A 23,252-nucleotide genomic window follows, 5' to 3' on the forward strand; every position below is an offset into this window, starting at 1 on the left:
CAGGACTGAACCAGACTAAACCAGGTCTAAACCAGGTCTAAACCAGGTCTAAACTAGGACTAAACCAGAACTGAACCAGGTCTAAACCAGGACTGAACCAGGTCCAAACCAGGACTAAACCAGGTCTAAACCAGGACTAAACCAGAACTGAACCAGGTCTAAACCAGGACTAAACCAGGTCTATACCAGAACTGAACCAGGACTAAACCAGAACTGAACCAGGTCTAAACCAGGATTAAACCAGGTCTAAATCAGGACTGAACCAGGTCTAAACCAGGAATAAACCAAGACTAAACCAGGACTGAACCAGAATTGAACCAGGTCTAAACCAGGACTGAACCAGGACTGAACCAGGACTAAACCAGAACTGAACCAGGACTAAACCAGAACTGAACCAGGACTGAACCAGGACTAAACCAGAACTGAACCAGGACTAAACCAGGACTAAACCAAGACTAAACCAAGACTAAACCAGGACCAAACCAGGACTAATCCTGGACTAGAACTTGGAATCTAGGACCGCCCCTGAGAGAACCCGAGTGCGATCGGGCGTCAGCTGCGTTTAGTTCGGTGGAGCGCGGACTTGTGCGTCGGTCCTTTCGCTCAGGATCACGGTTACGCGGGCGAACCTCCGGCGTTTCACCGCTGCTGATATCGCGGTGATTTTAGCAAATTTGTATGAAGAAAAACGAAAAAGCCACCATTTCAATCCAGGTTAAAAAAGCATTGTGACGCGCGTTACTGACATATGTACCAAGTAAAATAATACGCGCGCGGAGCAGCACGTCCTGTGCGTGTAGATTTCAGAAAATAGGATCCATCCTATTTTTTGACGCTCTACACGAGCGTAGGCGCGTATCCCTGTCAAAATACACAGAGAGCATGTATCTATTGTTGTATCTGTGCATTTACCATCAGCACATTGTGCTCCCTGGGCAGTTGTGTATCATGTGAAAGAGCCCAGATCCACATACACTGTTAATTAGTGCTTTGAAATTTACTTTTGAAATCCTTGCGTTTGCCGTGGTCAGACTGTACAGAAGGTAAATACAAGCAGCTAAACGCGCCCAGTCAAGTTTGATTGACTTTCCATTGAGAGACACAAGAGCCCGTACTTTCCGCTAAAGCTGCCGGGGGAGTCGCCTTCGCGTTGACACGCGGCTGTGGTTTCGCGAGGTGAAGTGCGAGCAGATCGTCACTCGTCAAATTCCGACGTTTAACTGAACCCCAACAGTGACGTACGTCGTTCATCACACATAATTTGAACAAATTCACGTTCAAGTTCTTGATTTACAAAAGTGTTGTGTTCAGTTCAAAGTTCACTGAAAAATGAACGTGTTCAGTGAACGCGCTCTTTTGGACTCGTTCATGCACAACACTGATGTTTGGTATATACTAGTAGGCTGGTACATAGGCTAGCTGGCAGTAAATATAATTAGAATGTTTGTAATGTAATATACAATGTTAACAACAGTATTGCTCTTTATTTATATATTATATTGTTTTTCTTACACTAATTCTGAAATGGGTCCGCTGGCCTCTGGTCCAATTCTGTATTCATCCCCTACAAAATCTTCAAATAACCAGCCCGCACCACTGTCTCTGACATCTTTGATCTGTAGACTTCACCTTGCTCCCTTCCCCCTCTCTGCTCAAAACTCATCTGTTCAAACCTGCCTTTTCTTGCCATTGTTTGTTTCACACACTTTTTCCATGCAAATCTACAGTGCACTCTATAAATATGAATATTTTTAACAGATAACAGGCTTATTGAGTTGGTTTATGGTTAATATGTTTAATATGTTATGTAATTACTGAACATATACAACTGAAACAAAACCACAACAGCCTCTCAGTATGAATTAACAAAAGTAACTTAATTAATTTTAATTTATTAATTAATTAATGTAGCAAGTTTGTAGATCCACTCTCTAACAAACGATAAGATTCATCATTTGTTTATCAAAAACAGTGAAAAGAACAGTGAGTTGTGGGGGTAGGGTCGTTAGATATGGCATGTGGGACTGTTCTTTATGACTGTAAATCACTTTGTGTTACACATTTTTTATGAAGTGTTTTGTAAATGCTTTTAACGTGGCCCATTTGTTTAGTTGTTATTCTCGTCATATTATATTTATTATATAATATTTCACATGATGAAATATTCAGTACTGCACCCAGTGCTTTGTATTTAAGCACATGCTTATAATACCTCAACTTTTCTGAGAACAGAGGACTGCTGCTTTTAAAACATACTTACTAAGTACGTACTAAAATTCACAAAAGACCACATTTGGTATTTTACTAGGGAGGGGACGACTATATATATATATATATATATATATATATATATATATATATATATATATATATATATATATATATATATAGAGTGGGTAAACAAGTACACCTAAACAAACCTTTAAAATACTGCTAGAAATACATGGACGTACGTTAGAGACAAAGGGCGGGCAGTTGTTATGTTAACGAATGAACCAGTAGATGGCGGTGTTGATACGCACGCAGTTAGGAGTCCATCACCTTCTCAGTACTTTTGTCTCTTTCTCGTTATAATCTAAATGAAAGCAGAAACCTGAGCATGATTATCACGTGTAATGAAGGTTTGTTGAAAGAACTAGCCTATACATGCTGTTACAAACCAGCTTCATAGACTTTGATATTGAAATTGTTTGGTGTGAGGGGAACGTACAGGAAATATGCCCACACGTTTATTTTCTTTCTAAACGCTTGTTGATTTAATACCACAGCGCACCAGACGATGGAGCCAACACGAGCGTCTGGGACACTGTGAGCGTAAAAAGGGGCGTTTCGGTTCTTCGTGTCTGTCTTTTGGCGCTGCCAGGTATGTTCAGACCTGTAGCAGTCAACAGACGCTCTTTACAGATGCCTCCAAACTGACTGGATTTCTAACACTCACGCTTTTTCTGGCCGCGCTCCCGCTGTGTGAGAGAGGATATTTACCGCTTAAGCGCTGCCACGGCTACAGATGCAGCACCGTATTGCTGTGTGACAGAAAATATAACCATGCTTTTGACAAGTTGACAGCGGAGGAGTCCAGCGCAGACGATTGGCAGCGAGATTTGGGTCTCTACAGTAGCAATGGAGAGTTGTTTTTAAACGCATCTTCCTCTTTACGCACAAGGATTGCTTGGAAATATTGCATCCTCCAAGGTGCGCGCGTAAACCCCAGGGGCTGGCACACCTTAACGGTAGAAACCAGCCTAACAAACGTCAAAGACATGATATCCTCTTCGAGTCTGGAGAAGAAGAGAAGAAGGTTTTTCTGGCTGCCTCGCGTTTAAAATTCCAAAAGGGTAAGGGGTGATATCAATAAAAACGCTGTAGAGATCAAAACAAAATTAGATAAACATGTCCAGAACATTAAAGAAGAAGAAACACTGGTCCAGTAAAGTGGTGGAGTGCGCAGTGTCGTGGGGAAACCTGGGGGACTTCGGCTCTGTGGTGGAGGTTCTGGGGGGAGCTGAGGTGGGACAGTTCCCGTACCTGGGCCAGATGAAGCTGGACGTACTCGTGTGTCACGTCGGGAAGCTGCCCTACTACGGGGACGTGCTGCTGGAGGTGAACGGCACCCCGGTGAGTGGACTTACAAACCGCGACACTCTGGCTGTCATCCGTCACTTCAGAGAGCCCATCCGCCTCAAGACCGTCAAACCTGGTACGTCTACACCCCTCGTTCACCTGGTACACATACCGCTGGGAGATGCCAGTGAATGCACATTGATTTGGTTGTTTTTATTGTGTAGCCAGAAGTATTTCGACTTGTCTGATTGTTGTGCTTGGTGATACAGTTTGTGAATCTCATGACAGCTTCCCATTAGAATCCACTGTCTTCTGTTTAATTGGCTGTATCCTTTCCCCACTTCTCAGGACTATAGTAACAGTGATGATGGGAATAATGGCGAGTAGCCCAGTTGGAGCCATTCAAACTAAGTGCACTTTACATGCTAGGAATAGGGCTGATTACATCCTCCATTATTCAGTCTCTATAATGCTGCTGCTGCCCTGTAGCCACAGGGGCATAAGCTGGGGGTCCCATTGTTCTTCATTTACAATAATCAGGCACTGGGATAATCATGTATAACAGCCCTGCTGATTGAGTTTGGTCCCAAATTTTTAATCTGGAAAAAACAACTATTCTGAAGGTTACATCAGCTTTAGCAGCATGACTACAAAGAACAGCTGAGTCCTGTGTCCTAAAGCCAGGATCGCTCCTCACATCACTGACTTCTATCTGTGAATCTCTCTTGCGTCATCTGTAGATTCATCATATTTGATATGTTTGTGTTTTTGAACAAGCAAACAAGTGATGAAAGTTTAAGAGATTTTACTTGATTTATAATGCACACATATGTGTGCATTATATGATTTATAGTGCACACGAAGACTGCGTCTGTGTGTGTGTGTGTGTGTGTGTGTGTGTGTGTGTGCGTGTGCATGTGTATGTGATGGTGCAACACTCCCCACAGCTCCTCACACTACGCTCTATGCCCCACTAACCAAGGATGATTAATAAAGGCCATACAGCAGCAAGAAAGCAGAAGCAGCAGCAGCAGCAGCAGCAGCAGCAGCAGCAGCAGCAGCAGCAGCAGCAGCAGCAGCAGTAGCAGTAGTAGCAGTAGTAGCAGTAGTAGCAGTAGTAGCAGTAGCACAGAAAGGAGTGGAGAGAATGGTCCCAGTCTTTAGCTGTAGGCTGTACTCCCACATCATTGTGCTCTTTAAAGCTCATAGAAAAGTCATGGGTCACCAGCATGGCAGCATTCCTCACCTCATTCTTTTCTGGCATTTGTCATCCTTACCAGGGTTACGTTAATGGTCTTGTCCAGTTGTACAAGTCCATACGCTTTGCATGTGCTTTGTTTACATTCACACTTTTAGTCCTGTAGATATGGACTTGGTTTGGTCTAGTTCTGGTTTTGCCCTGGTCTAGTTGTGGTTCAGGTTATCAGTTTAGTCCCAGTTCTTATGTATTGTTTGTGAATGTGCCCATGATGTAAGATTCAGTTACATATCATTTGACAATACAGATGCTAGTAGAATTCAATCTGGACAGCATGCAGATGAAGATATTGCATAGTCCTTGTATAAAGTTATTTCAGTTGTGCCACAAAATCTTTACAGAATCTCACAATGAGCTACTGAAAATTAAACATTTTGAGTGAATCTTTTGCACAGTGCTGTTGTAGTAATGTCTTGGGACTTCAGTGCTGTGTCATTTGTTTACGTCTGGTGACTCCTGCTTAATTGTCCAAATCCTTTCTCATACATTTTGCATGTGCTTGTGAGATTTGAAAACACAGCTCAGTGCAGTTACTCATGAAAAGGCAACATGCAGACTCCCCCCAGCGTGCACATACAGATGGACTCGTTACATTGTATGCTTGTGTGCATGTCCACCCTTTGTGTACAACGTGTGGAAACCTTATGTTTAATTCACACTTGACTTCTTACATAATTGAGACATTGAGTGGATTTTCTGCACTCTCAGATGGAGGCCTTAGAGAATCAGCTGTTAACTATAGGAGGTCCCCCCATGACAGACAACAATGGACAGACTGCAGCGTGAGGGCCGGCAGATGTTTCTTTGCACGCTCCTTAATCTGCTGCTTCATGCATGATGTCTGTAGATGGACACTTTAGAGTGGTGTCAACTAAAAGACTTGAAACACAGCGGAGTACAGAATATGACAGAGTTCATTCAAGTTAACTCTTCACAAATTTACAGAGAGGATAAAAGCAGATGCTAGTACACATTCACACCAATGCATTTCAAAGTGGGGATTTGAAAGATGCAGTGCTGGGAAAAGGAATTAATTTCTCACCCTCCCTAACCCTTTTCTTGAGCTGTTTCCTCTCAGGTCACTTATGCTGTAGCCCTACATTTATAACTGGTAATTATAATTTATGTGATATCAATTGCAAGATCAACTTATCGTTCAATAAATGAAAGTTGAAACAACATATTTTAGGCTTCAATATTTATCAACAACAACAACTTTTTCTTTGAAACAGTGCGGGTTTCTTTTGCCATTTTTATGTAATAATGTAAGATTTCAGCCGTTGAGAGTAGAATAAATAATTGGATAATTACTGCAATTATTATTATTATTGTTTTGGTTCAGTTGCCGCTCAGGCTTTTTAATGATACAGTATATTGAAAAATAGGATTATCCTGCTTTGTGTCAGTGGCATAGTTTCAGTATTATTGTTTATCTCAGTATTTCACTGTAGCAATACATCATGCTTTAAAATCTGTTCTTGTGACAGGCCTAGATAAATAGTAGGTTTGCTGGTTTGTCACACCATACAGCTATCATGATTAAATGCTTAATTAATAATTGTGATCATTCATGACTATATCAACTCATGTAGACTATACAAATATAATTGTGAATTGTTTAGAAATCAGTTTATAAAAAAGTAAACCAACATTTTTTTTTATCATGTTGCTGTTTATGTCACATTAATTTTATAATTGCAAAAGTTTGATACTAGGGGAATGGTTACATAGAAGACAGTCGAAGAAAATGAAAGTTCTCACTGTTATTTGCTGTCTGTAATTGTGAAAAATCGTAAAAGTGTAATGTTTTGTCAGTCATCAATATGTGTCTGAAAAGTTTTAGACCACTGCAATCCTGATGGAGATCTATGTTCATCATCTCCAGGTTTGTTTCACATGCCCTCTTGTTTTTGGGTCATTATTCAAATCACTTGCCTCCATCTGTCCATCCATCTACGAATGAATGTCACCTTGATGAATTGTATGTGAAATTGGCACAGGTTTCTATCAGATGTCCTTCCTGATGCAACTCTACTCATTTATCATGTCTTGGGAATTGGGCCCTGTGTGACTTGATTGTTATTTTTGTGTGATTGCTAGAAAAAAGGGGAATTGAGCTACTTGACTCCCCTCCCTCTGGTGAAGCAGATCGTATACAGATTGACAAAAGATGGCTCCTATTTCTGTCACCTCCCTATATCATCTCAAGGTCTCTCTATGCCTCCATCATGTCTCCACGTTACAGTTCTCATTTCCCCAGCATCTTTGATTAAGCTGGAAGGTACCTCTATTAAAAGCCTGCTGCCTGCTGCTTCGCTGATCTATTTTTGCTGAAACTCCAACTAACGATCAGAGCGGAAGTGTGATCAAAAGCTCTATGAATGCTATACCAGAATTTCTCCTGCCGTATACATATTTCTGTGTTAAGACGTGCCTATAGTCACCACTTCAATCACTATAAGCAAACAAAACATGCAAGTAATATGTAACAGTTTATATGCTGCTGGATTGTGTATCCCATTTTAACGTATACCCTGTAGAGTGTCATTATGTATGTTTAAAATAGACATGGTACAAGACTCTTTTTAAAGCCTTTTCTGTAGCTAATGGAGTGTTCGTCATAGCCTGCAGTTACCATAGGGATGGCCATTTCATTCAACACTAATGTAATTTTGGCTAAAAATGTGAGATGGTGAGAAGCAGTGTTAATGCTCCGTAAGAAACCTGAAGTTTTTTGTTTGTACTTTTGAATGTGAATGGTTTTGTGTCAGACAACAAAAAGAGCACAGCATTTTCCTATAGTATATTCAGTTTTTTGACAACCCATTACTGTAAAATCTTTGAATCATGTTATGAAAACAAAATAATATCCGCAGTTGTTAAATTCCAGTTAATATAGATTTATATAGTTGTCATGTAGTATTTTCCTCTTTTGTTGCATTATTGAACCACTTATTGTATTAAGCACGTATGAATTCTTGTCAAAGGCATTGTAGCACATTTGTTATTCTCAAAACTTTGATATTTCACTTCAGAACCTCTACTCTGAACATTTTGAACATTTTATTTTCAGCCTTCAGTTGTTCTGACTGTTTTGCAGTTACAGAATTATTGATGCACAATGGAAAGTGTTTTGAGGTTGAGTTGATAATTATACCTGAACAGATTTCCCCATTTTTTTTCTTTAATGTGTGGATGCCTGTTTTACCAGGATATTTTGATCATTGCTGACTAACATTTGCGATAATAATTTGCGTTTGCCTTTTTTTTTAAAGTCACAGTTCGGCTCTGTACCTTTCCGTTTTACCTCCAGATCACGTCAGTAGTGAAGAATTGCGACTGACACGAGCCTCTAAGCCCTGTATCAGACTGCAATAGTGAGTGTGGGCTAATCACATTAATGCACCTCTCATACCAGGAAGTGGCTCTCAATGGAATCATCCTCTTGACAGGCGATGCTTTGTCACCACGGAGATTTGCAGTGGGGAAAAAAAAAGATCTAGTAGTGTGGGAATACATTCATACAAGCCGGTCAGATAACTAGACATCTGCTTTTGCCTTTGAGATGTTCAGGCTGTCAGTGGGATGAAGCTACAGCAGACTGACTGAGGCCCTCCAGTGATTAGGGGGGTTTAATGCACATTCATTACTAAGAGACGTGCTTTGTTTTCATTTCTCAGATCAGCTTATAGACCCCGGCTTTACTTCGCTATTGGATCATATTGTACCATGCTTGTATATAGCATGCATGCTGTTGTTTCTCTCTTTTAGAGTGAACACACCTGTCTGTATCAACACTGTGTATAGTATGAAAAAGGTACACTATGGTTTTTATGCTGTGCTTTATGTCTTCTGTTATGTCTTATTTCTTTCTATATTGGCTACAGGCAAATCTTAAGTTTTTCGATTGGCTTGAGGCTTGAGGCTGGCATTGAAAGTTTACTGTGCAACTTTTCCGGTGGAGCTTCTGTCATCTGCTTGTCTTCATGGAGATGTTATTGCTTTGCTTAGAAAGAGATTAAACCTAGGCTACATTACCGGTCAGATCTGTGGAGATGCAACTCTATTCACAGGGAGGATTATGGTATTTTATATCATATATCATATCATAATGAATAAATGCTAGATAGAGGTGTTTAATGTCATACCATGGAACATTCCAGGGAGTAGAAAAGTTGCACACTGCTCCTTGTAAGGCTGAAATAAGATATCATAAAAAGATATTAAAAGTATGTCATTAAAAATGCAAGCGTTTTTCAGAAATAGGCTATCATTTGTTCTATACTTCAGCTTTTTATATGGTACATTAATTTACTGAATAACAAACATTTAAACTATACTATTTATACTACTAATACTGTGGCATAGTGTGGCTTGCAATTTCTTTGTAATTCCCCAGTATTCCGCTGTCATTTACATATATTCAAACAGAGGTCATCGGGTTATCTCTGTCTCATATAATATCCACTCTCCTCTCTTCCTCTCTGTCCACCTGTCTTCTCCTTCGTCTCAGTCTCTCAAGCATTTTGTTGATCTACGGCCGGTTTGTCCTGGTTGACTCTCATCAACCATCGTGTCCCTGTGCCGCAGGCGTCTGTCAGGTCTGTGCTGGAATACTGCTGTCCTGCTCTGCCCAGACACAGATACACACATACGCATACACATATACACACATATACACTCACAAATACATACATATACTCACTTGTACACACATACACACAAATACACACAAATACACACAAATACACACACACACACATACACACATATACACACATATACACATGGGCACACGGAAATGAATCTAACCAAGCTGCAAAAATGTCTATTACCACAGTTAATTTAAATGAGACAGTGACCCGGAGTCATTTGATCCAGCCGACTTCTGTGAGGAAATATGTGGACGTCTCAGAGCTCCGTTAATAAATGTCTGTTCGTTCTGGCTGAGGTGACAGGCGACTGAGATTCACAGCTTTTTTTATTTTGTTGTAAAAATCTGCTCAACAATATTGCCAACACCACCAATGATTATGCAGTCTCCCAACAGCCGCAGAATATACAGGTTATGTTAAAGGTACATTGTGTAACTTTTCTGGTGTTCTGGTGGAGGGCCCATTAAATACTTTTCTCCATGGAGATGTTATTGCTTTGTCTGGTATGTTTCACAGTATGGTATTAAACCTTTCTAATATCATGAAGACTAAACCAGCCCAAGGTTCAGGTCAGATCTGTGGAGAGGCAACCCCGCTCACGGTCAGAATGCCTGTTTTTCTAGGTATTTTTGAGCTGTAAAAACACCTGTAATTCAATAAGTGTAAGGTAGAGCTGTCTAATGTCACACTATGGAACATTCTAGACAGAGCAATGACAAGCAGGTGACGAACCCCCAACCAAAAAGTTACATAGTGCCCCTTTAAAACTGGTTAATCTGCTTGAGAACTGCATTTATTCCAGGTCTCTATACAATGATAAGAAATAGAAAATTAGTCATTGTGATCATTTTAGTTGCAAAATTAAGTCACTTCAATTCAGTCTAAATAAAAAAAAAAAAAAAAAAAGTGCTCTTATTTCGATCTATTCATGTCACATTCATTTGACTCTAGAGGAATTGTGATCTATTAGACAATAAAAATAGATACATAAAAGAGGTGCATATTTGTATTCTCTTGCTGTTCTTCATTGAAATTTTCCCATTGTGGGACAAATAAAAGTTCTCTTATCTAAAAATTAAGTATTTCACTGTTTGGTCATATGTCAGTAATTATGAATAACCCTACACTTGTGATGTTGTAATTTTCACCAAATATGGCTGCATGAAAACAATGCAGCTCTGGTGTTAAAAGTCCAATTTTGAAGTAAACAAATGTTGAGCTTCTTCCATCCTCAATTTACCCAGAATCCACCTGGACTTGCCTGTGGGTACTCACTGTGCGCGTGTTGGTGCATACAGCTGCTGGTTCAGGGGTAAAGCAGTTATAGCACGTATCCCGGTCCCCTGCATTTTCTCATTATTCCCACTTTAATCAAATTGGCGCTGCTCTTGTTGCACACTTGAGCAGCACCTGCGATGGCTGTGGCATACTCAATGAGGAAGAGACGGAACATATATTTGGGACTGAGCCTGAGTGAGTCTAATCACGGACGCCTGCTGTCATTCTCCACTCAGATCATGCATGTTGGCCACTGTGAGCTTGTTAATTAATATGGAAGGAGTCAAACCTTCAGTAGAGAAATTATACATTCAGATTGCATAAGTGACATAATGTAAGTAAATTATAATTCTTATAAGTGCGTTTTTTTCCCCTAACTAACTCTCTCTCATGAACAGTTATGTATTGCTATTATAGTGCATTAAAATGTGCTAATGAAAGGTTGGATTAGATCGGCCATTAGAGGATGATGAGAAATAAATGTTGAGAAACAAACATTTAACCTCATTTGAAACCATGGGAAAGGTATGATATATCAATTTCAATTACACAATATTTTACCACTTTTTGTTAAGAATGTATGGTTTGACTATCTGGTTTTGAGCCTTGTTTTAGTATCAGTACGTTGCATATCTTTTTTCAAAACCCTACCAGTAAAATTCAAGTTTTGTGATATTTATAGATAATTGGGATACATGCTGCTGCTCCATGCTATTGGAGCTACAACTAGAGTTAGATGTGCACTACACAACGTTTCTGGTGGAGAGTCTGTTACCTGCTTGTTTCCATGGAAATGTCATTGCTTTCCTTGTAATTTTCCATGGTATGACATTAAACCTATTCATCTAGCATTTATTTTTTTTCTGCTTGTCTTCCTCATGATAGGTAGGTTTAATCTGTACTGTGGAACATTCTAGACAAAGCAATAACATTTCCATGGAGACAAGCAGGTAGCGGACTCTCCACTACAAATTTTACGTAGTGCACCTTTAAGAGATTACTGCCCTATAACGACTTTATTTCTTTGTTCTAAGTTGACCTGGAAATACCTCAGTTTTCATCAGTCTGTGTATGAATGGGGTAAGAGTAGAGAGTGGCAGCTGTGACCATAAAAATATTGGTGGCTTAAAGGGCTCATATTATGCCATTTTCTGATCTCCATTGTAATGTAGTTTCCTCATCACAAACATACCTGGAGTTGTGTTTTATTTCATTCACGCATGTTAAACACACAAGCTCAGGAAATATTAGGCTGAGATCTTCTCTTAAACTGAAAACACTCCACACTGCATCTGTTTCATCTTGTGATGTCATGTGGTAATACAGAAAGTGCTCTACTGTGTTTTATAAACTCTATACACATTCGCTAGAGTCATTTGGATGATTTCAGACCTGGAATTGCCTATCTACAAAGGTAAAGGTAGTTGTTAACTTGAAAACTACGACTACATGACATCACCAGATGGTACAGAGCATTTTGAGCACTGGAGATGTAGACAGACTAATAATAAAGGATTACTCAAACATGAGTGAATGAAACAAAGCACAGTTCCAAGTATGAGGAGGTAACAACATTATAACATGGCTAAAAGCTCACAAGAGTCAGTTTTGTGTAATATAGGACTTTTAAATGTACTTCAACAATCTAAGGCATTTTTCTCATCCGGAAGAACTGGAGGAAGTGGTGAGGGAAAGAGGCAACATTCTGACCATATAGAGCTGAAAATGTCCGGATGGGTAAATTAATTACACAAAACAACAATCCACGATCACAGAATGCCATATGGGCTTGTCTTAATGGAAAGACAAAATGCATAGAAAAAGCAACATCTTGAGATAGAGCACAGCAGCCTCTGAGGACAGGGCTTTAGCAGTAATCTCAGTGCACCTCACACACAAAATCCAACAAATGTCAAGGATTTGGAGGAAAGGAGGCAGACTCGTGATGAGGGCTATCTGAAGTGACCAGCTGCTCCGAGCATCACACAAAACATCTCAGTATTTCATCTCTATTAGAGTAGATATGTTTTGCAAAAGAATGATGAAAAGAATATGTCAGTACTAAGAATACGGTTTTTATAAGATAAAAGAGAACCTTTATTTTTCCAACAGTGGGGAAATTCCAATGTTGCAATGCACAGTTCAAGAAAATATACTTAGACAAATTTTATTGAACCACTAGGGAAAGTATTTGGACACAGTAGCTCACACATCACAATATAATATAATAACAAAGAGCAGGAATATACATGGTAATAATACACTCAAAACAAAAATAGCAAGACACTGGGGTCAAATAAGGCGTAGATACATAAGTATATATGTACTAGTAAATATAGCCTAAGATTGCAAGTTTGATTTTAGCATCTTTCATGCCTTTTGAGAGATTGCATATACCTGCGATTGGTTAGATTTACCTGTCAGTCACTCATAAAGATGTCTGGGTGACAAAAAATTGTTTGTATTTCAGTATAGACCTGCACAAATCAATCTGAGCAAAATAACATAGTTCAAGATCATGTTTCATTTTTTATTGCCACATGTCACATCTTTAATTTGTGTAATCTTGTGCATTCACAGGTGATGTGGACTTAAAAGGAAAGGGGTGGGCGATGTACAACTTGCTCCACAATGGTGACAACTTAAATATATACCACATAAAAAAGACCTAAGTTGAAAAATGACAGCCTGTGCCCAGATGAATGATGCCTGTAATTGCATTACTGGAGCTTACAGTAACGTTGACCATAAAGCATGCACACGTGTTTACAATACTCACCATTTCCCTCTGGGTATTTTTGCATCAGTGGGAGGATGGAGAGGATTTTAGTTTCTTGGTGCTTCTCTCCTCGTTCCAATTAAAGACACTGTTGTTTTCGTGTAAATGGCTGTTAGTGCGTACTGTGCCATATAATGACTAATCCCAATCTTGCTTTGTAAATATGTATACGCCAGTCAGACGTAAAATCATTTGTACGGTTTATGTTCTTTCTAAATACAAACAGATCTGCAGTAATACACAGGTGTCCAAGTGAATAGGCGTAACAAGCTTTGGATATCGTTGTTTTTTGCCCTGACCTGTGTAATGCTGTGTCCTCATTACTGATGCTTCTGCCCGGTGGAGGGAAGACTCTTTAATGGTCCTCTGTCTGTCCTGCTAGCCCTGCTACAGCATGCATATCTGTGTTATGCCACTGACCATCTTGTTACCTATTATTTTGTCAGATTATGCCTCATGACACTTAAAGGGTCTCTGTGTAACTTTTCTTTTCCTTTTCTGGATGATACTGTAGTAGATTCCAGGCAAAGCAAAAACATCTCCATGGAAACGAGCGAACTGCATGGGCGTCCTCTAGAAAACTGACATAATGCGTCATGTGATATTTTTTGCACTTAAAGGTTGTATGGAGGATTTTTTTTTGGTTTCAAATTGTCAATGATAGCATTATAGAGGTGCAGTAGCCTTGTAATTATGATGACCAAAAAAAAGAGAATAAAAATTCATCAACTCTGGACGTGGTGGGGCTAAACATTTGCCAATAGATAACGACACTGCCTCGTTATCTGTTAGCTGACAGGCTGTCAATCAATCTCCCTACGTTTCTAGCGTAACTGACTTGCCTGCGCGCCGCCGGTACGTGGCTTACGTACGCCTGTCACGCAGTCCACAGACGCAAGACGCTGTTTACTCCACCAACGCAACAGTTCTTAGCGGCTTTTTTTGACCTATATCTTCCTCGCAGTTCGCACAAAGTTTGTTGCAATTGCAGACAAGAATCCAGGAGCAGTTCGCCGCAAAAGAAAGTCCGTTTTTGAGATTGCTGAAAGAAGACAAGGGGAAAAGCAGCGAAGCCAAACTAAGGTGATTCTTGAAGATTCATTCCAGCGATGGCGCAACTGAAGCAGATGAAGGGTCTAAAGACTGACGCATTGGTCGCCAAATTACTCCTGGACAGGAAACTTCTGCTTATTATGAAAACGTACTTTATTTCCAAGAGCTAGTCAAACGTTTTTCAGGACACGAAAGCGATATCCTATGTCTGAAAACGTAATTTTCAATGCAAAGAAAGAGTCCGCTTGCTGCTGCGTGTTGTAGCTAGTTCATTCGCACTGAATCTCCGCGCACTCTTCTCTGCACCCCTTTCCTGCTCCTGTCCCCGCTGCCCGATCCGCTCTTCCCCCTGCTCCTCACTTCTCCGGGCACGGAATCTCCGCACACTGCTCCCCTCTCCTCTCTCCTCTCCTCTCTCCCTGCTCCGCTCTTCTCCCTGCTCCTTACTTCTCGTCCGCGCACGAAATGTCCGCGCACACCCGCTCCCCCCGCTCCTCACTTCTCCACCTTGCCTAACCAACACTGTAGTTAGTTGTTTACAAGTCATGTGCAGCGCACCGGCTGTAAACAAACCTGTTTCTGGCGTAAGGAGGATGTGGGAGGAGGCGTTTCTACGTAGGGAGCTGTAGGGGAGGGGAGGTGGTTTCACGCATGCGCAACATTTGAAAAAGGACAAACAGTCGCTGGATTTCTCGTTCCTTGGAAAATCCTCTATACAACCTTTAAAAGAACCCATATTACGTTATGTTCTCATCTATGCTATGTTATGTTGTTTCCTTGTAATACAGGAAGTGTTCCAGTGTGTTTTTAAACTCTTTACACCTTCACTAGAATAATTTGAATCATTTCATTCCTGGTGTTGCCAATCTCTACTGAACAAAAATTAAAAGGTAGCTGTTAACTTGAAATGACATCACAAGGTGGAGCAGAGCACTTTGAGCTTTGGAGATGTAGACGGACTAATAATAAAGGCTTACTCAAACATGTGTGAATGAAACAAAATACAACTCCAGGCATGGTTTTGAGGAGGTAACAACATATATATGACATGGCTAAAAGCTCACAAGAGTCAATTTTGCACAATATGGAAGCTTTAAAGGAACATTGTAGCTGGTTTAAATTACATATCATCAACTTGTAAGGATAAAATACACCATAGAAGGAGATTTCCAACAGTGTGTGATGAATTATATTGACAGTTACAGTCTGAGGTGGGAGATAGCATTGACAATGTGGCAATTGGATACGGACAGATTATGATATTGTGATTGAGTCCCTGTCGCTTTAATACAGCTCAAATGGCTGTCTAGTTTCCCCCACCCACTCCTAAAGGGTCAGCCTCTGTCAAAGTGAGTGACAGGTGGATTTAACCAATCACAGTGAAGTGTCAACTCTCAGAAGAAGCAGGTAGTGTTAGTGACTTCTTAAACCATATGACAAGATTAGAATCAGAATAATGTTGTTTGCCATGTGTAGCCCTCTCATGATAATTCCTATATTGACTTAAAGTTCAATATGAAAGATGGAACAATGTTTTTTTTTTTCAATATTTATCATTTGCACATTTTTATTGCACTACTGAAGATTTTTTTGGTTATTTTTTGGCTATGTGAAAAGATATGAGACATAGAAGGTTGAATTAATAACTTTTATGACTCATTACAAATACAAACTAAGTACTAAAGTGTCTCATTCTGCTGTTTATTTATTGCAGCTCATGTTTTCTTTTAACAATATTGTAGATTTAGAATGGTTTTTTGTGTTTTAAAATCTGCTTCAGGGTTATTGTGAAAGTGGCATAAATTTGCTTCAGTATTATCGTCTATACTTACATCAACAGTATATTGTACGGCAAAAGTTGTTATCGTGACAGGCCTAATAGACATGCAAAATATAAATAATAAATATATCAAGAATAAAATCAATTAATAATACAATAAACAAGACCTACAATATGACAGGGAACTATCAGTGCAAATAAAGCATAACATTAAAGTTACCCTTTAAAAATGACAAGTATTATGATGTGTTCAAAAGCGATCAAAATAAGTACAAAATTATGTAAAAATCTCGTCATATAGGCTCTAAGAAATAGATAAATAACAATAAAAAAATGTATGTGCAATATATTGCTGACATAAATAGTGATGATAAACTATAATACTGAAAACACTTAACCCCCAAAACTGTAAAATATTGATAAAAAACTCAATTTATGCAACCCTTACATAGTTAGTGTCTATAATTAGTTATAGAAGTTCATAATTTAACATTCTGCAACTCAAATCTCATCGTAGAACAGAAAATTAATGAAAATGTTCCCAGTAGCACAAAGAAAAAGTACCACGATAAATATTGACCTAAAAAATAATTGTTCCATCAGTCATAACTTGGCAGGACATGGCAGGACTACTAAGGAAATTGCAATATCATTTTTATTTGCCTTGTTGTCAACTCTGGACGTGGTGGGGCTAAACATTTGCCAATAGATAACGACACTGCCTCGTTATCTGTTAGCTGACAGGCTGTCAATCAATCTCCCTACGTTTCTAGCGTAACTGACTTGCCTGCGCGCCGCCGGTACGTGGCTTACGTACGCCTGTCACGCAGTCCAAGACGCACAGACGCTGTTTACTCCACCAACGCAACAGTTCTTAGCGGCTTTTTTTGACCTATATCTTCCTCGCAGTTCGCACAAAGTTTGTTGCAATTGCAGACAAGAATCCAGGAGCAGTTCGCCGCAAAAGAAAGTCCGTTTTTGAGATTGCTGAAAGAAGACAAGGGGAAAAGCAGCGAAGCCAAACTAAGGTGATTCTTGAAGATTCATTCCAGCGATGGCGCAACTGAAGCAGATGAAGGGTCTAAAGACTGACGCATTGGTCGCCAAATTACTCCTGGACAGGAAACTTCTGCTTATTATGAAAACGTACTTTATTTCCAAGAGCTAGTCAAACGTTTTTCAGGACACGAAAGCGATATCCTATGTCTGAAAACGTAATTTTCAATGCAAAGAAAGAGTCCGCTTGCTGCTGCGTGTTGTAGCTAGTTCATTCGCACTGAATCTCCGCGCACTCTTCTCTGCACCCCTTTCCTGCTCCTGTCCCCGCTGCCCGATCCGCTCTTCCCCCTGCTCCTCACTTCTCCGGGCACGGAATCTCCGCACACTGCTCCCCTCTCCTCTCTCCTCTCCTCTCTCCCTGCTCCGCTCTTCTCCCTGCTCCTTACTTCTCGTCCGCGCACTAAATGTCCGCGCACCCGCTCCCCCCGCTCCTCACTTCTCCACCTTGCCTAACCAACACTGTAGTTAGTTGTTTACAAGTCATGTGCAGCGCACCGGCTGTAAACAAACCTGTTTCTGGCGTAAGGAGGATGTGGGAGGAGGCGTTTCTACGTAGGGAGCTGTAGGGGAGGGGAGGTGGTTTCACGCATGCGCAACATTTGAAAAAGGACAAACAGTCGCTGGATTTCTCGTTCCTTGGAAAATCCTCTATACAACCTTTAAAGAACCCATATTACGTTATGTTCTCATCTATGCTATGTTATGTTGTTTCCTTGTAATACAGGAAGTGTTCCAGTGTGTTTTTAAACTCTTTACACCTTCACTAGAATAATTTGAATCATTTCATTCCTGGTGTTGCCAATCTCTACTGAACAAAAATTAAAAGGTAGCTGTTAACTTGAAATGACATCACAAGGTGGAGCAGAGCACTTTGAGCTTTGGAGATGTAGACGGACTAATAATAAAGGCTTACTCAAACATGTGTGAATGAAACAAAATACAACTCCAGGCATGGTTTTGAGGAGGTAACAACATATATATGACATGGCTAAAAGCTCACAAGAGTCAATTTTGCACAATATGGAAGCTTTAAAGGAACATTGTAGCTGGTTTAAATTACATATCATCAACTTGTAAGGATAAAATACACCATAGAAGGAGATTTCCAACAGTGTGTGATGAATTATATTGACAGTTACAGTCTGAGGTGGGAGATAGCATTGACAATGTGGCAATTGGATACGGACAGATTATGATATTGTGATTGAGTCCCTGTCGCTTTAATACAGCTCAAATGGCTGTCTAGTTTCCCCCACCCACTCCTAAAGGGTCAGCCTCTGTCAAAGTGAGTGACAGGTGGATTTAACCAATCACAGTGAAGTGTCAACTCTCAGAAGAAGCAGGTAGTGTTAGTGACTTCTTAAACCATATGACAAGATTAGAATCAGAATAATGTTGTTTGCCATGTGTAGCCCTCTCATGATAATTCCTATATTGACTTAAAGTTCAATATGAAAGATGGAACAATGTTTTTTTTTTCAATATTTATCATTTGCACATTTTTATTGCACTACTGAAGATTTTTTTGGTTATTTTTTGGCTATGTGAAAAGATATGAGACATAGAAGGTTGAATTAATAACTTTTATGACTCATTACAAATACAAACTAAGTACTAAAGTGTCTCATTCTGCTGTTTATTTATTGCAGCTCATGTTTTCTTTTAACAATATTGTAGATTTAGAATGGTTTTTGTGTTTTAAATCTGCTTCAGGGTTATTGTGAAAGTGGCATAAATTTGCTTCAGTATTATCGTCTATACTTACATCAACAGTATATTGTACGGCAAAAGTTGTTATCGTGACAGGCCTAATAGACATGCAAAATATAAATAATAAATATATCAAGAATAAAATCAATTAATAATACAATAAACAAGACCTACAATATGACAGGGAACTATCAGTGCAAATAAAGCATAACATTAAAGTTACCCTTTAAAATGACAAGTATTATGATGTGTTCAAAAGCGATCAAAATAAGTACAAAATTATGTAAAAATCTCGTCATATAGGCTCTAAGAAATAGATAAATAACAATAAAAAAAATGTATGTGCAATATATTGCTGACATAAATAGTGATGATAAACTATAATACTGAAAACACTTAACCCCCAAAACTGTAAAATATTGATAAAAAACTCAATTTATGCAACCCTTACATAGTTAGTGTCTATAATTAGTTATAGAAGTTCATAATTTAACATTCTGCAACTCAAATCTCATCGTAGAACAGAAAATTAATGAAAATGTTCCCAGTAGCACAAAGAAAAAGTACCACGATAAATATTGACCTAAAAAATAATTGTTCCATCAGTCATAACTTGGCAGGACATGGCAGGACTACTAAGGAAATTGCAATATCATTTTTATTTGCCTTGTTGTCCAGCCCTGTGGAGACGGTGTTGATGCATAATCCTGCATCGTCCCCCTGAGTGTGTGGGTACACATTAGGACCTGTGCCTTGCTGTCAAACTCCTGTTTATTTTACCAGAGGGCGCAGGGCCATACGGCGGCTGACTGACCCCGCTCTGTTGTGAAGGACGTTATCTAAATGCTAACCAAGATGGCTACACGCTACAGCACCCCTCTCCCGTTTGACTTCCCTATTATCCAGATGTGCCATATTCTACAAGCGTTTTTTTTTCGCTCATTGTGATTGGACTGCGGCGCCCCCTAGACAGCTCACAGGTAATGGAGCTTGACATCTGAATTAGTCCAGTGTTTCAGAGGGTGATTAGCAGCCAGACTGACATCGTGGAGGGGATGTTGATGCAGACAGGGTTTTGTTCATAGGGCTATAATGATGGATAGGTGAGTAACATGGTGATGTGGTTGTGTAGATCATGTGTTATGGGTGACTGGTTTACTGCTGCAGTACCCTTTGTGTTTGTGAACAGAATATGGGATCAAAAATAAGATTATTTTGGAAACTAAACTATCAAGGAATACATTCAAAACCAGGCTACAATGTGGAAAACAAGGAAGTGCTGCTTTAACTGTTCCATTCTGTAAGTCAAAACATTGAAGTAAAGTTCTTTATGTACTTGTGTGGAACTCCTAAAGACATCTCCTCTCCTAAATTCTCACATCATTTAGATCAAAATATGTTACTATAGATAAATAATAGTTTTGAGCTTTGAATGTTGATTCAGGAAAGATCCGCTGTTTCTCCTTTATGTTGTTTTTTTCCAGCCAAGTTAGTTTTTGACGCGACAGAGCATGTGTCTCTCTGACTGGTTAATCTGCCTGTCAGTCACGTCCTCTGAAATAGGTGAGACAAGATACAACTCCAGATCCACTCGTCTTTGTAAAGCTTTGTCAAAATTTGTAGTTCTGGCTGATTCGGTAACTTCAGCGTCATTTAATGAGTTGATGGTGTTTTTATCTTATTTAACCAGCACCACAGTCAAGTCAGCACAAGAAAGTTTGTATTAGTCGCAGAAAAGAGGTGTGGATTTATTTAGCTTGAGATCTGGGAGTGAATTGTCAGTTTCATCTCCCCTTTTACACAGAAATATGCAATTTACCTTGGCTTTTTGTACGTGCAGTTTGAGTCATCGCAAAAAAAATACTTTTGCTGGTACTGCACATGCCACATCCCTGACACATAGGGCAGGTCTTTAGTTGATCAAGAACTGCTTTAGTTAACTACAGCCCTACTAGTAATGCACTTAGAATTAATATTACACACTTAACAATAGCATTTAAAAGCCAATTTTAATTAGCTTGCATTGACAGGTTATACCCATAAATGACGCTCGTTCTGGTTATTCAATAATGTAATGACTGCCAATTAGCTCATGCCGTTTCTGATTTACTGCTGGCTGTATGAATGACAAAGTTGCTACAGTATCTGCTCAGAACTTAAGTAAAACTAATTTGACGGGTGGACTTCTGTAATGTCTTTATTTACACATTTAATTGCAGCCTTCACTCACTTAATGATTAAAACCACTTCCAAATTGTAGCCCTATTGTCTTCTCTCTGTGTGTGCTGGCTGTGCACTGGTGGCCCAGCTGTTGCCTGCTCCTCTTTCGGTTCTTTTATTATTATTCTCAGGCTGTGATGGGGACGGCTCGCTTTGGAGAATCTTAATAGCAACAATCCTCCCTCTCCATTGTGGCCTGTCTATATGGCTGTGTGCCTGAATGCCAATGAGATGTTTAGCTTGATGCGGCGCTGAGCAGATTGTAGTTGTAGGGCCCTTTACCTGGAGAGACAGGCCCAGAGGGGGGCACAGCTGGGTAGGTCCTTCGGGGTTATCTAAGTCCAATTTTAAACATGGGCACATCAGCCTTCCCTGGCAGGTACTCCATGTCCTCATTTATAAAGTGTTAGACAGAAGCTGTTTACAGATGAAGAAGAATTATTGTTGATTGTGTAGTAGGAAATTATGTTTTATTCAAAGATTAATTCCTTCACATTTCATGTTTAATTTGTAGTGGGATAGTGATTAGCCATCTTGTCAGGTAGATCTCATGTGTTATTGAATGTGTTTTTTTCTAGACACTCATGTTTGTTCCCCACTTGGGCTGCACGATTGTGATTAGATTTGCAATTTATGCTTATAAAGTAGTATTCTGTTCAGCGGGCTCTATGAATAGACTGGAATATGAAGTACTAAACTAATCCAAGAATCACTACAGATACAGAATATAGAAGAAGATTGTTCTATAAAAATACTGGATTGCATGTGATCTATATATTTATAATTGCACCAAGTCAAATTGCAATTTCAATTGTGTGTTACGTTACATTGTGCAGATTTATTCCCCGCCATTTTTGGAGTAGTAAAGTTTACATCGCTGTGTTGACTTAATGTTCCAGGGAAAAGTTCCACTAGACACAATATAATGATTGAGTTATAATCCACCAGTGATTGACAGAAACTGGGGTTTTCTCTTACTGTTCTTAGTGTTCTTGTTCTTGCTTTGTGAAAGTTATCAGTCCCAGGGCATGTCCCCTGCAGCTCAGTCCGACCCTCATTTAAAGTGCATCCGCAGATAAACTACAAGTACTTTGCTTCCCTTTCTCTTTGTGCTCTGGCCCTAAAAGCATTAGATTACAGTCAGATTGTGATTTGGTGGTGATACAATGATGAATGTGCCTGAGCTCCATCTGAAGCTAAAGTGAGTCTCTGTTTTGTGCAGCGCTCTGTGAGACAAACAGTATGTGATAATATTTGTCTGTGAAAAATCATGCAATGCATCTGGAGTTTTAATTCGGATGTAATTGGCTCAGCTCAGTGTATTAAATAGAGCTTTTGTGTTTTCCCGTCTGGATAAAAAGGCATCATCGTGCAGCTTAATCTGCAGCTGTGATTTAAAACAATGCCATGTCATGTAACGTAGCATCAACAGATACAAATCATGCTTTCTTTGGCGTAAACACATAGTCTAGTCTAATTTTCTCTGCGTCAGATCAGCGTCTAAGTGTCCACAGGCCTAAAACACATTGGTCTGTGGTAATCAGTATGTAATAGCATTTATGAACCTTTTTGTTTATGTGTTTAATTGGTGAAGCTTCCATAAAAACAAAAACAAAAAAAGAAACACACACACACACATGTGCAGGTCTTTTAAGTCTGCTGTTGAAAAGACCCCGAAATGCATAAAATACTTATTATTTTTATAATATTTCTGTGAAAAATCATTGTGTGCATAAGCTGTGGTACTTGCTGTGGTATCTAATTACTAGACTAGAGATTCCAATTGGAAAGAAAACAGAACAGCTTAGACTTAAAAGCCCATGTTACATTATGAAATTGAAAGATAATATATCTCCATATTTTCTCACTTACAAATTTGTGTGTTTTGTTTTACCATAG

The 23,252-nt window shown here is 39.4% G+C and overlaps 1 protein-coding gene across 1 annotated transcript in view; it reads left to right on the forward strand.

Moving 5' to 3' along the window:
* Positions 1–3,274: 3,274 nt before the first annotated feature.
* The window catches only part of LOC110154620 (membrane-associated guanylate kinase, WW and PDZ domain-containing protein 3-like), a 164,266-nt gene continuing 144,288 nt past the window's right edge, over positions 3,275–23,252 (forward strand). The window contains exon 1 of the mRNA XM_055160349.1: positions 3,275–3,697. Within this exon, the coding sequence (XP_055016324.1) occupies positions 3,391–3,697 (307 nt within the window). The 5' untranslated portion in view covers positions 3,275–3,390. The remainder of the gene's footprint in view (positions 3,698–23,252) is intronic.

Source organism: Boleophthalmus pectinirostris, unplaced genomic scaffold (genome assembly GCF_026225935.1).
Source record: "Boleophthalmus pectinirostris isolate CB_2022bp ecotype Guang Dong unplaced genomic scaffold, ASM2622593v1 HiC_scaffold_3, whole genome shotgun sequence".
NCBI classification, from domain to species: Eukaryota; Metazoa; Chordata; class Actinopteri; order Gobiiformes; family Gobiidae; genus Boleophthalmus; species Boleophthalmus pectinirostris.